This window comes from Cnephaeus nilssonii (genome assembly GCF_951640355.1).
Source record: "Cnephaeus nilssonii genome assembly, chromosome: 15".
Classification (NCBI taxonomy): domain Eukaryota; kingdom Metazoa; phylum Chordata; class Mammalia; order Chiroptera; family Vespertilionidae; genus Cnephaeus; species Cnephaeus nilssonii.
Genome location: NC_137086.1, coordinates 44,759,818 through 44,773,042, shown reverse-complemented (window position 1 = coordinate 44,773,042; position 13,225 = coordinate 44,759,818). Strand labels below are relative to the sequence as shown.

Below are 13,225 nucleotides of genomic sequence, written 5' to 3'. Positions count from 1 at the left end.
CCACGGCATTTGCACACACTTCTAGATGATTCTGACACAAGGAGCCCTTGGCCCACATCCCACAAAGCAGTGCCCTCAGAGGACGTCTCTGCTCAGCCTAGAACGTAGCCAAGCTCAAAGCAAGAGGGGAGAGGGTGGGGACGGGCTGAGGCCGTGGAGTATCCTAGGACAGAGAGCCCAGAGAGAGAAGAGAGGGATCATAGTGCTGGGAAAACGGCGGGGGGGGGGGGGGGGGGGGGGGAGGCAGCATCTCTTGGGCACAGCCTCCAACACTCCACTGAAAATCCATTTCTGTGTCCCCCCAGAGCACAGTGTGTAGGGGCAACAGTGAACCCAATTGGGAAGGCACAGTCTTCCCTCTCTGGGTCCAACAGAGCCTGCTGCAGTCAGGGGGAACCCTCTGCACCCCATCCCAAATTTATTCAAGCCAGCAGAGACGTGATTTGGCCCAGGGGTCCCCCCAAGGGAGAAGGTGTGATGAGAGGGTCTGTCTGGGACCCAGTCTGGCCCTCAGCCCGAACCCATCGGGGCGCCTGCCTCTCTCTAGTTCTTCCCTCCTCTGCAGAGTGGCCGGCAGCAATCAGAGAGGGGCCTTCCTGGGGTACAGGAAGGTGGACTGGCAGGAACTGGCTGCTTCTATAAACTCTATCAGCTTAGCAGGGCTGGGACCCAAGGCGCAGCCCGAGAGAAGGGGGATGTTGGTGGTGGTGGGGGGGCGGGTATCGATGCTTCAGAGAAAGCAAAGCAGGAAAACACAGTCAACAGGACAGGGAGTTTAGGAGCTCACTGTCAGGGACAAGTTGCAAACCTTTTCAATGTCTTTGTTTCCCTCTGCAAAGCCCATGGGGTTAGGATTACACTGAAGAAATGCTTGGAGGCGGGGCTGAGAAATCCAATTACTTAAGCACCAAGGGCACAGAGTTCCAGGCCACGGAGGTAACCAGGATTTACTTGGACCCTAATCTTACTTGGGCTGTCTGCCTCTTAAGGACTATTTCTGTGGCAAGTCTGTTACCTACCCTTTGCCCACCCACCCCCAATTCTCCTCTAAGGTGAGGTAGCCAGGGTAGAAGGAAATTAGGGTGTTTTTTTGTTTTTGTTTTTTTGTGGTTTTTTTTGTCTAATTGTTAGCATCTTAAATAAGATCCTCCAGCGGAAAAAACTTCCTTGGGGGGGCGGGGGAGGTAAAGTAGGAAGAAGATGCACAAACTCATACCATCAAAAACACTGCGATGATGTCTGTCCTGACAGACACCCGGACAGTTTGTGATCAGCCTCAGAGAAAAGAGGTTCTGCCTCTAGATCACTGGGAGCCAGTGAATGGTGAAGCCTCGGCACCGGGCAGGGCCCACGGCGCCCGCATCTACCTGAGAACTGGCCCCCCCTTAACTGTCCCCTCCCCCTACGTCATGCAGTTTACACACACACACACACACACACACACACACAGGCCTGCCCCTTCAGGGGGCTGCGCAGGCTCTGACGCTTCTCCATCGCGATCGGAGACAGGCAGAGAGGAAAGGGCCGACGGAGCATCCTTCCCTAACAAGCTGAGACCAAGAAACTCTTCTGAGGGACTCGGACAGAGCCGCTGGGACGGAGCTGCTGGGACGGAGCCGCTGGGACGGCAAGCCTCTGCTCTTCCCAGCGCTGCTCTGTCCCCAAGATGGACAGGACCGGAGGGAGGGGAAGTTGTGTCCAGGAAGGGGTGGAGTGGTCAAAACAGAGACCCTCTAAGGTAATGCTGTGCGGGGTGGGCCCGTACACTGTGCACCCCCACCCCCCACAACACAGACCCGGGAACCCGCAGTGGGCCTTTGGCGCCGGGACAGCCCCGTGAAGCTGCATCGTGCTGCCAGAGCGCGCACACGGCCCGGCCCGCCTCCTTCCCCGGCTCACAGGCCCGGCTGGGTGGTGCTGAACTCCCAAGCCGCGCGTGGTGCAAGCCGCGAACTACGTGTACAAAGCGGGACTGTGTGTCACTCTGCAACGTTTTGGAAATTAGGAAACACAACACCACCACCACCACCTGCCACATTTAGTTTGAGAAGAACCAACTTTGGAAGGCGACCCCTTCATTCTACAGAGGAAACTGAAGACCAGGGACATTAAGGGACTCCCCTCACAACCAATGACAGAACCCGAGTCGCAGATTTGGGAACAGGGAGGAAAAGAAACAGGACAACTGCCCTTCCTTGCCCTCCTCACCTCAGCCGAGGTCTCCCTCCCTGAGTTCCCGCTCCCAGAGCCGCCCAATGCGCAGAAGGCCGTTGTGGATTCCAGGGGACGTGCCCGGCGCGGTATTCCTATCCACCAGCCTTTTCTCCACCTCGAACCCGAACCCAACACATCTGAAGCCAACACTTTCCTTTCAAAACTACGCTCCCTTCCCAGCTACTCCCCGTCTCACCCACTAGTCTGATCTGTAATCGCCAGATCCCAGAGATGCCAGTTTATTGAAACCGGGGCTGGCATGTGGACTCCTCCCTCAAAGCCCCTGGAGGGCCACTGAGCCAGTGATACCAGCAAAGGCACACAGCCAGGCACACAGCCAGGCACAGCTGGGGGCGAGGGTGTGGTCTGCCGGTGCAGGTGCACAGCCCCAAACGCTGACCCAAAAGCCTCCGCTGTGTGAAAAACAGAAACTGCCCGTGCTGGTTTGCCCACACGGAGTGATGAGCTTAGGTGGTTTAGCCAATGTCTCTTGCTTCTAGTGATACTGTGAGGATCAAGTAACAATGATTTCTCTTATTTTTCAGGACCCAGTGCTGTCCCTGGAACATAGTAAATGCTCAGTAAGCGTTGGAAGACAAAGGCAGGAAGAAAGGGAGAGAAAGCGAATGGGGTCACAGTCCTGGACAGCAGGATGATTTCCAGATTCTAACCGTCGGAGCCACCCCTGCTCCCTAGCTACCCAAAGGCTTCCTATTCTAACCCACGAGGAAGCCGCCTCCTCCTCAGACGCTGCAGCCATGCTGGGAACAAAGGGGGAGTCCTCGGCTGCCTGCCAGATGCTCAAGTGTGAGAGGAAGCGAGGCCCGCGAGGTCAGGGTGGGAAAGAGGACTGGAGAGGACTGGGAGACCCAAAGCTGAGCCAAACCAAAGCCCCTCCCACACTCCCTGCCCCCACCCCCAGCCAGCGGAACCACGTGCTACAGCCTGGGCGGGCGGGGGCGGGGGGTGCGGGGAGGGGGCAGGAATGGGAGGGGACCTGGCAAGACCACAAAGACCATTTCTAGCAGAAACGTCCATCTGCAGCTGGAGGGAGCCCAGGGCCAGGCCCCTCCTCAGCAAGCCAGCAGGAGGGCTGCAGCCCTGCGGTGAGCCCTGTGGGCACTCGGTGTGCAGCAGGCTCCCCGGGGCCCACTCACCTGTCCATCCTGACAAGTCCTCTCTCCCCCAGGACGTTCAAGAGTTACCAGTTCAGTCACCAAGGAGGAGGAGCTGAGCCCTGGGACTCTAACTCCAGTTCTCGTTATCATTTAGGAAGCCCTCTCTCTCCCTCTCTGTCCTCAAACTCGGAAAATCCTCTTGGTTGGCTGGTTCCCCGCGCTAGCCTGGCATGCTCACCTGCTGCCGTATCTCCCCAAGTTCACACCGCACCTCCGAGATCAAGGGAAGAGCAGGCAAAGCGGGCAAGAGACTAGGAGGAGTCACCCACGGTGTGTGGAAAGTCGAGGATGGCGGCTTCTCAACAAAGGGGCATTTCTGCAGTGGTCAAAAGCAGAGACCGAAGGCAGAGATCCCGGGCACAGTCCCAAAATAGTTTCCAGACATCTTCAGCCAATTGAGGATTCCCAGGGGGCAGCGCGTGGGAGCAGCGTGGGAGCCCGAGAGCCGGGCAGCATGGTGCTCTCGGCACTGGGCACTCACTCCTGTCCAGGCTGCCAAGAAGGAGGCGGCAGCAACAGTGTGTGCTCTGGCATGTTCCTTCGCATATCATGGGTAGACACGTAACACACCAGACAGTACAGTCAGTGACAACTTGTGTTTATCACGCTCAACGCTGCACACCCTACATCCTGGATCTTCTTGAAACGCTGGCAGGACACCACACACAGCAGATGAGCATATTCCCACTGGCTCCCGAATACCCTTCACCCCTGGGACTCCCCCAGCCTGCACCCATCCCATGGGGACAGGCTGGGGCACAGGACAAGGGTGGGGGGTCTCACAGAGTCTTGGTCTGATCTCAGAATGAGCTCACGCAGCAGACAGCTTCCTACACCATGACCTGCTGATGGAAGAGGATCTGGCCAAACTGCCTCATCCGGGGCACCAAACTGGTCACCCAAGAAAAGTCAGGGAAGGGGGCTCAGATCCCGGTGCTTGCTGGCAGTGCCCAAGGCGGGCCGCGAGAAAACGGCCATTCTCCAATGACACAGAACCCAATAAAAACAAGCACAGACACCACCTCGGAGCTTTAAAAACACAGTCAGCTGGGGCTCCACCCTGAGAAGGGGGAAAGACAGAGGCACGTGAAGGGCTTTCTCTGGTTTTCCAAGTAGCCCTGCTCCATGCCCACAACATTAAGGGTCCCGGTGCTGGGCCCGCAGAATGCAGCAGGGAGAAATGGAGAGCACACTTGGAAAGAGAAGCCACTGGGAGGCGAGGCGGGAGGGAGGGAGGGAGGGGGCGCCTTCAGGAGTAAACAAACCTGCCAGCAGTCCTTCCTCCCAGCAGAGAGGGAAGCTCCGGCTGAGAGGGCTGAGCGCCGCCGAGGAGGGAGGGAGCTGCCCCCTCGCTGAGCCCATCTGTCCTCATCCCCTTGTCCCGCTTTCCCCAGGGTGGGGGGCAGAACAGGTGCACTCCATGCCCACAGACCTCAACAGCACAGTCCCCCGTCGAGCAGCGTGATGCCAGGGGAGGAAGTGGAGGTGGAACCTGGGGGTGAGCTCACACTTTCTCCTCCCCACCCACAGCATCGCCAGTATCAAGCACCCTCTGCGTGCCTCAGGGGCCTCCCACGGTCTGGTCCCAGACGATCACCCACTCCTCCCAGCCTCGCCAAGGCATGCCCAGCTCCCCGGCGGAGCCAATGCCACCTGGCTCGTCTCCTGCCCCCAGAAGCTGCTCCAGAAACAAAATTCTTGCCCTCCCCCAAGTACTTCCTTGCCTCAAGTTCCTTGGGAAGAAGCCAAGGAACCACCCTGGCTTCTGATCCTCCCTGCAGCCTCACCCAGGAGCCCCCATCCCACGTGGGGAAGCACAGCCCCTCCCTGCCAGTGTCCCCACCCAGGCAGGGAGGCGGCACCTCCACGGAGCTTCCCACAGCTTTCCCAGGAAGCAGGAGGCGGATTTCCAGGGAGGAGCATCTGGGGACAAAGTAGATCATCCACTTGCTACCCAAGCAACCAGATTCCCCCAGCTCCCCCACAGGCTCCAGGGGCCCAAGGGGAAGGTGGGGTGGAGACAGGCTAGAATGGGCGCGCCCTCCCTCCTTAGAAAGTCCCACCTGCCCCCACCCACCTGTCCCCCAGCCTCTCTGCTCTGAACTTGAGAGACAGCCGCACGGAGTTGCCACCCGCTTTGTTTCCCCTGCCTTGGGCCAGCAGAGGATACTGCTGAGTAATCCCAAACTCTCCGTGGGTCCCCAGCCCTGTTGACAGGGAGAAAGCCCAAGGAAATCTACGGATCCTGGTCCTTGTCAACCCGGGAGGAATACCTGTGCTTCCTAGTCATAGACCCTGCCCTGTCCCAAATACCTCAGCCCTGACCTTCAGACAGCCACACGGAGAAGCTCAGCGCCTTCTCTGCTTCCTCCTCACCTGGTAACATTCCCTGCTCGGCTCCCCAGACACCAAGCCACAGAGTAACAGCAGCCTCCTGCCGGCTTCCCAGTCATGATGTTGCATCAGCCCCCACCCTACCCAAAATATCCTCACCCCCACCACCTCCTCGCCTCTCCAGCCATCTCCATGGTGACAGCAGCATGACTAATGACACCCTATCAGCTTCAGACTCAGGAGCACCATTTACCCTCCCTCTTACCCCGCCACCCCACCCAGGGATTTCTGCAGATTGGATGCAAACCAACAGTGCCAGGGACGTGCTCCAGAGAGATTTCCAGGGGTTGCATGTCTTTAAAAAAACAAGCACACAAACAAAACAAAACAAAACAAAAAACACACAGTTCGACAAACCCAATCCCAACTGCACCCAAACCATCCAGCTGAGAAAGCAAAAAGAATCCAAACAAAACCCACACAGGCCTGAGAATTCATTGGCCGCCCGCACCCCCGCCACCCCTCCCCCTCAGCGGCTGCTACACACACAGTGGGAGATTAAGGGATCACCCGAGGAGACCCTTTATTTTTATCCTCCCTCTCTCTCTCCCTCTCTCTCTCTCTCTCTCTCTCTCTCTCTCACACACACACACACACACACACACACACACACACACACAAGGTACCTTGACAGCGGCCCCTTGTCCCCAGGGCCCGGCTCCTTCACCAGCCTTTATTTCCACCTGCAAAAGAAGCCAGAGAGACAGATGAGCCAGGCTGACAGCAGGAGACACTCCAAGTCCGCCGGCTGCACCCCCAGCGCCGCTGCAGGGGAAGCGGCGGGCGGGGGGAGGCCGCCTGGGGAAGAAAGGACGGCGGGGACCATCTTCCTGCCTCCAGCTGCCGCCCAGACGCGCGGTGGAGGGGCGCGATGGCCTTCCAGTGTGTTTTTGTTTTCATCTCTCCCTTTTCCACCCTCCCCAGATCCAGGAGGCCATTGCCCCTCCTCCTGCGTCCGGGCTGGCCTGGCCCTCCCCGCCCTGCCCGCTCTACCTCGGCCGGCCTCCCCCGGTGCCTGGGCCGGCGGGCCTCCCATTATCCCCGCCGGAGCGGAGCGCACGGAGGGAGGCACTGCAGAGGAGGCGGCGGCCAGCTGCTGGCTCGGCTCCCCTCCCCGCCGCCGGCGCGGCTGGTGTGGAGGGGGCGGCGCGCTCGCCAGCCAATCCCGGAGGCCGGCCGGGCGGGGGCAGGGCCGCCGGGGGCTGGACCTGCCCAGCCGGGAGGCGGGGGCACCTCCGAGGGAGCCGCGTCCGTCCGCTGCGGCCCAGGCCCGCTGCCTTTCCCAGGCAGGCCGGGGATCTCGGGGCACCGCGCGGGGATCCCGGGCACCTCGCCTCCTCCTAGCAGGGGACCCCGAAGGCAATACCAGCGGCCTCCTCTGCGTCTCTAGGGTCAAATGACAGACCCCGCCTAGGGTCCGGCCGCAGCTGGCGGGACTTCCTCTCCCACCTCCGGGGCCTCCCCCCAGGACACCGGCCTCACCCAGGGCCCGCGCTGTAAGAGCTGGAGGAGCAATAGCCCCTCCGATCTTCAAAGAGAAAAGGAACCTGCACCCCACTTTGCAGATAAGAACACAAGGCAAGCCCAGGGAAGTAACTTACCCAAGGCGACACAGCTAGAAGGCACCAGAGCCGGGACTCCGGGCCAGGTCTGGCTTTGAATACCAGGCTCCTAACCATATGCAGCCCTGCTCCTCCCTCCAGCGCCCACCTCGGAAAACAGACTTCTGGAAGCCCACACTGGCTGTGGCTCAAAGACTCCCCATGCCAGCCTGGCCCTCCCCATGCAAACACCCACACCCCTCACCCTAGGATGGCTCATCCCTCTGCCTGATTATACACCCCCCCCCCCCCCCCAATCCAGATAGCCTCCTCATCACCACCACCACTCCGGGATACGGGATACTTTCTCCTCTCCTAGAAGGGCCACGGGAAGCATCCCAGCCCCCCCCCTCCCGTCCCCGCATCAGGGGTTCCCATCCCTGGGGAAGGCTGAGGACCCCGAAGCAATGACCTCCAGTTCCCAGCTCTGAGCCTTTGAAAGCTGCAATGCCCAGAACACGAAGGGCAGGAGAACAGAGCGGGGAGAGGACGGCCCGCACTCCACTCCTGGATTCAATTCCTGGCATCCCTGGGCACGTCCTGCTCTATCCCCTCCCCTCCCTGTAGCTGAACCCCCAGCGCCCCCACCTCCCAGGGAGGGGCCGTCACAGACTCTGGGCCTCGCGTATCTGCGAGGACTCTGTGCAGACACGCAGCGCACCCCTGCACGCCGCACCCCTGCACGCCGTGGGCTGTGGGCGCTGCTAGCTACTCTCGCTCCGTTTCCGGGAGAACTCGTTCTGCGCTACTTCTTGCCTCACAGATGAAGCAGCGAAGGTCGGAGAAAAGCGACTCCGGGCTCGTTAGATTGTGCGACAGCTGTTCCGCGTGACGTGCTCCTCTACCAGGTCTCCCACAGGCGCCCCATTGCCGCCCCTGCCTGGTGCCCCCTGGGGGTACTGGGCTGGGATAAGCTGCCTTCGGAGGGACGGCAAAGCTCCCATCTGGTGAGGAGATCCCAGGAGGCACGGGGCCCACACCTTCATCACCCCTGGGGACAAAGGGCAGCCGCTGGGCTCCTCTCCAGGGCTAGTGACAAGGCAGGGCAAGGAGCAGTGTCCTGAGTCGTGGTTCAAGATGGGAAAACGGGCGTCGGCACCCCGCAGCGCTTACCCTGGCCAGGCCAAGAGAAGCCCCGCCTTTATCCTGGTCCCCAAAACCCTGGCCCACCTACCCACTCCACACACAGCCTGCGTGCTGCTTGGATAGTAACAATTCATGCTGTTGCTGCTGCGGCTGCCACAGTTTATCAAGCCCCTGCTATGTATCAGGCTCTGTGCCAGCCATGCCAGTAGGAGCATCTCATTTGAATTACTCCACACACAACCTTGTCTCTTATGGGGAAACGGACTCAGACACAGACGTTGATGATTTGCCCACAGAGCACACAGCGGGTGAGTGGTAGGCTAGGATTCCAATCTAGGCCTTTCTCCTCCCAGTCCTCTAACCCCTCCACCCTCTCTCTCTGCCAACCCCAGGAAAACGCAGAGAGGGATGGGGTCACTTGACCTTAACCACTTCCCTTTAAGCCAGGGGTCCTCAAACTTTTTAAACAGGGGGCCAGTTCACTGTCCCTCAGACCGTTGGAGGGCCGGACTATAGTTTTAAAAAAAACTATGAACAAATTCCTATGCACACTGCACATATCTTATTTTGAAGTAAAAAAAAAGCAAAACGGCAAAAACACCCGCACGCGGCCCGCGGGCCGTAGTTTGAGGACGCCTGCTTTAAGCTATGGTCTGAGAACAGAATCGGAGACTTCGAGATGCTGCTGCGTGCCCGGGTTCCCCACCCCCTTCCCCCACGTGGTGCAAGGAGCACGGCTCAGTCTGAAAGTTGCTCGCTCCGCCACTTTCCCAGCTCATCCAGCCTCTGTGAGCATCACCCCCTTCTCCCGGGGCCTTCGCAGAGCAGCAGGGCCTCCCCCAGCGCACCAATCACAACCAAGTTCAGTTATTTATTTACACGGCCGTCTTCCCCACGTGGGCGGGGGCCCCGTCTTCCCCACTTCACTCGGCTCTGCACAGAGCTGGAATGTGCTGAGTGGAGTTTCTAGCAAGGAGGGAGGAAAGGTAGGGGGCTGGGCGACACGGAGGCCTCTCTCCTGGTTGGCTTTCTCTCCGAGATCCCCGAGAGTCAGAGGGACACCTCCTCTCCTGGGAGGGCAGGACCTGCCACCACTAAACTAGAGCCCAGTCTCAGCCTGTTCAGCCCAGCCCACATCTTCCTCACCAGCCTGCAGGAGCCCCCCCCCCCCCCCATTGCTAACTCCGTCCCACCTCCTGCCGACACCCCAAGAGGAGCCCATGGCCCCTGAGGAGGCCACCTGCTCCTATCTCTGCCCCACCCTGGCCTCTTGCCTTTTCCGAGGCATCTGGAATGCCAGGACTCCAGCAAAGTCAGTCTCCACGGCCAACCTGTCCCATCTCCATCTGCCCCCTTTCTTCATTTGCAGCTTCACCGTGACTGGTCCAGAGGTGCTTGGGACCCTTTTGTATGGTGTCCCCGTACACCTGCCATCATGACCTCTAGTCCCCACTGCACTCCCAGCGGGAGGAATGGGGCCACAGTCCTCACCAGGGAGAGGTGAATAAATTCACTCACTCAGAACACACCCCCCCCCCCCCCACACACACACAGTGAGACCCTCAGGTACACGGATCGCCACGGGCCAGAACCACACAGATACAGAGAGACTAGTGAATGGGAACACATTCAGACACAGACCAAGCGCCAAACCCATGCCAGGCCCCATACTTGGAGCAAACTGAACCATCTCTTATTTAACCCTCAAAACCAACCAATGAGACAGGAATTATTCATGCCCATTCTAGAGATGGAGAAACCGAGATACAGAGAGGCTAAGCACCTTGCCCGAATTCTCACAGCTAGAAGAGGACGAAGCAGGGCTCCGGATTCGTAGCTGTACAGTCAGTGCTGCTCTGTGTAGCCCTAGGATTTTCATATCCACCTACCTCTTCCAGGGGCAGTGGGTCGGCATCCTTCTCCTCCCAGGCCATGGCTGTGTCCTGAATGAGGTCACTCCCCACAAACCTTCATTTCAAAGCTCAGTACAAGCCCACTTCCTCCAGGAAGCCTTCTCAGGTTACCACGGTGCTCTGCCAGCCGACAGCACTTCTAATGTTTCTCCTCTGACACTCGGCACTGCTATTTGTCTCTCTGCGTGTCCTGCCTCTCCAACCAGAAGGGCTGGAGTCGTGCCTCTGCAAAGCCCCTGCGGGGTTTTATCCCACATTCCACACACCGGAGGCACGTGGCACTGACTGTGGGGGAAGTCTGTGACCTTCTTCCCTTCCTTCATCATCACACAAAGGATCCTGCCAAAGAACCCCAACACCCCCTCCACCTTCGGAACCTATGTTTAAAGTCCTTGGTGTCCACGCATCCATTTCCACCCAAGTAATTGCAGCCCATCACACACATCATCCCCTATATTTGAAACTCTCCGTGGTTGTCATGGGAACTGCCTTTGCCTTCATTCACTGATCAGGCCTCACAATTAGCTTTGGCAGCGGAAGTCTGTGTCAACAGCAATCTCAGGAGGGAGGAGGAGGAGGAGGAGGAGGAGGAGGAGGAGGAGGAGGAGGAGGAGGAGAGCGGCAGTGATAGAAGAAAAGGTGCTCCTCCTTGGAGATGCAGCAGAACCAGACAGAATCCAGGCACCCAGCAACGTCCACGGGAAAAGTCAGAGCCCGCCGGCAACGCCGCCTGCACGCGTCGCTACCAGCGAACAGAACGCACCGGGGCTGCCAGGCTGCCAGGCAGCAGTCGCGGCTCTGCCCAAACTCCGCATGCCCTCCTAGATGCCTGTGAGGAGGACTATGGTCTATGAGCCTCGTTAGGGTCTCCCCACCCCACATTCAGCAGCCTGGGACCAACTGTTCCAGAGCCCAAGGCAGTAACCCCGGACCTTAAGAGGTGGGACGGGAACGCGGAGGGGTTCAGAAACCTGGGAGCGGCCTCTCGGGGAAAACTTCCAAGGAGAATTGTGTCCTTCCACACCCCTGCCGCCAGGGACGAGCCTTCAAGCATTCGGGCAGCATCTCCACGCCTCGGGCTCAGAGGAGAGTCCTCCCCAATCCTGGGAGTCTCCCCACCCCAATCCTTCACATATCGCTGTCCTGAAACTCTCAAAACAGGTCCCTGCCCTTTTTCCACTGGGCGCTCTGGGCCCAGAGATGACTAAAGGCTGGGCTCTGCCCTCAGGGCATCCCTCCCTGTCGCCCTACCGAACTGCACTGTAATTATTTGCTTCCACGCTCATCTCCCTCCACAGCCTGTGAGCTCATTAGGGACAGAGTACACGCTGCCTCCGCTTTCCCCGTAGCTCAGGCTCAGCCGCAGCCGCAGCCTTGCACACAGCCAGTCCCGGGCGACTGAGACCGGGAAAGCAGCTCACAAGTCTGCAAGTTAAAGCAGACGACGTCCCGCCTCGGGAAACTGAAGCGACGCCGGAGAGAGGAGCTGCCCTCCCCCGGCACAGGGGCTAGTGCTCCCCTCCACCCCATGGCTGCCTGTCCTGCAGCGAGAACACAGTTCAGACAGGACTCAGCCCTCCTCGTGAGTGTGTGCCATCCCTCTGTCTTCTAGGGCTCCAGGGTCATCCCCAGCGTTGAAGAGGGAACCGGGACACTCAGAGCTTCCCCTTAAAGGGCAGAGCAACCAATGAAAAGTAAGGCAGAGAGAAAGAGTAAGACAAGAGAGCGTCTCCCATATCCTTCTCACGAGGAACGGCTCAGACGTGGAACAGACTCTAGTCCAGTACCTTCCGTCTTGTTTCCCACCCAGCATCTCCTCAGCCCTTCCCCAAGCTTCCTGCTGAGACAGGAGAGGCGGGAAGCTACGGGGCATGTGCAATCTGGCAAATGCCCCCGAATGACTCTGCCCAATGTAACCTCCCTTCCGTGTGGAGGATCTGGAACTGCCGCTTTGCCAGTGGCGGGAGGTGCATTGACCTGTCCACGCACTCCCCACCTGGGTGTGGGGCGGTGGGGCCTGACGGAGCTGGAACTTGTGCGCGTCAGAGCAGGAACAGAGCTCGGGGGACCTGAAGGAAGGGAGCAACCCCAGGACCTGCGGCTGAAGGCCGGCCAGTCACCCCACACTGGGCTGTGACTGAAACTTAGCTTATCAGATTTCTTATGCAAATGACAGGAGACAAGGCCACGGAGTGGTGTGTCCACTCCAGGTGTTCCAGCGGCCTCGGCCCTGCACAGACACTCAGCGGCCACAGCAACCCTCGAGACTCTCCCTAAAACAGCCAGCAGGGCTCTGGGAAGAAGAGGTCCCTTCCTGGGCGTCCTGCTCTCAATCCACAAGGGAACTGTAAAGAAGTGATGGCGGGGGGAGGGGGGGTGGGGGGGCGGGGGCGGCAGCCCCAGTCGGGTGGCTCAGTTGGTTGGAGTGTTGTCCCATCCTGTACACTGAGAGGACTGTAGATTTGATGCCCAGTCAGGGCACATATGAGAAGCAACCAATCGATGTTTCTCTCACATTGATGTCTTTCTCTCTCTCTCTCTCCTCTCTCTCTCTCTCTCTCTCTCTCTCTCAAAATCAAAGGAAACATATCCTCGGTGAGTATTTTTATTTAAAAAAAATATTTTTATTGATTTCAGAGAGGAAGGGAGAGGGAGAGACAGAAACATCAACGATGAGAGAGAATCATTGATTGGTTGCCTCCTGCATGCCCCCTACTGGGGATCGAGCCCGCAACCCAGGCATGTGCCCCTGACCAGAATCGAACCCGGGACCTTCAGTCCACAGGTGGACGCTCTATCCATTGAGCCAAACCAGCTAGGGCATGGATGTTTTAAAATC

At 58.9% G+C, this 13,225-nt stretch overlaps 1 protein-coding gene across 6 annotated transcripts in view; it reads right to left on the bottom strand.

Annotated features, from left to right (window-relative positions):
- Positions 1-13,225, bottom strand: part of TET3 (tet methylcytosine dioxygenase 3) — a 92,773-nt gene that overhangs the window by 68,132 nt on the left and 11,416 nt on the right. For 5 of the 6 annotated variants that reach the window (XM_079791951.1, XM_079791949.1, XM_079791950.1 and 2 more), the window contains exon 3: positions 6,413-6,469. In XM_079791951.1, the coding sequence (XP_079648077.1) occupies positions 6,413-6,469 (57 nt within the window). Of the gene's footprint in view, positions 1-6,412; positions 6,470-6,779; positions 6,927-13,225 lie in introns of those variants that run through there. The other variant, XM_079791953.1, reaches the window with a different exon arrangement.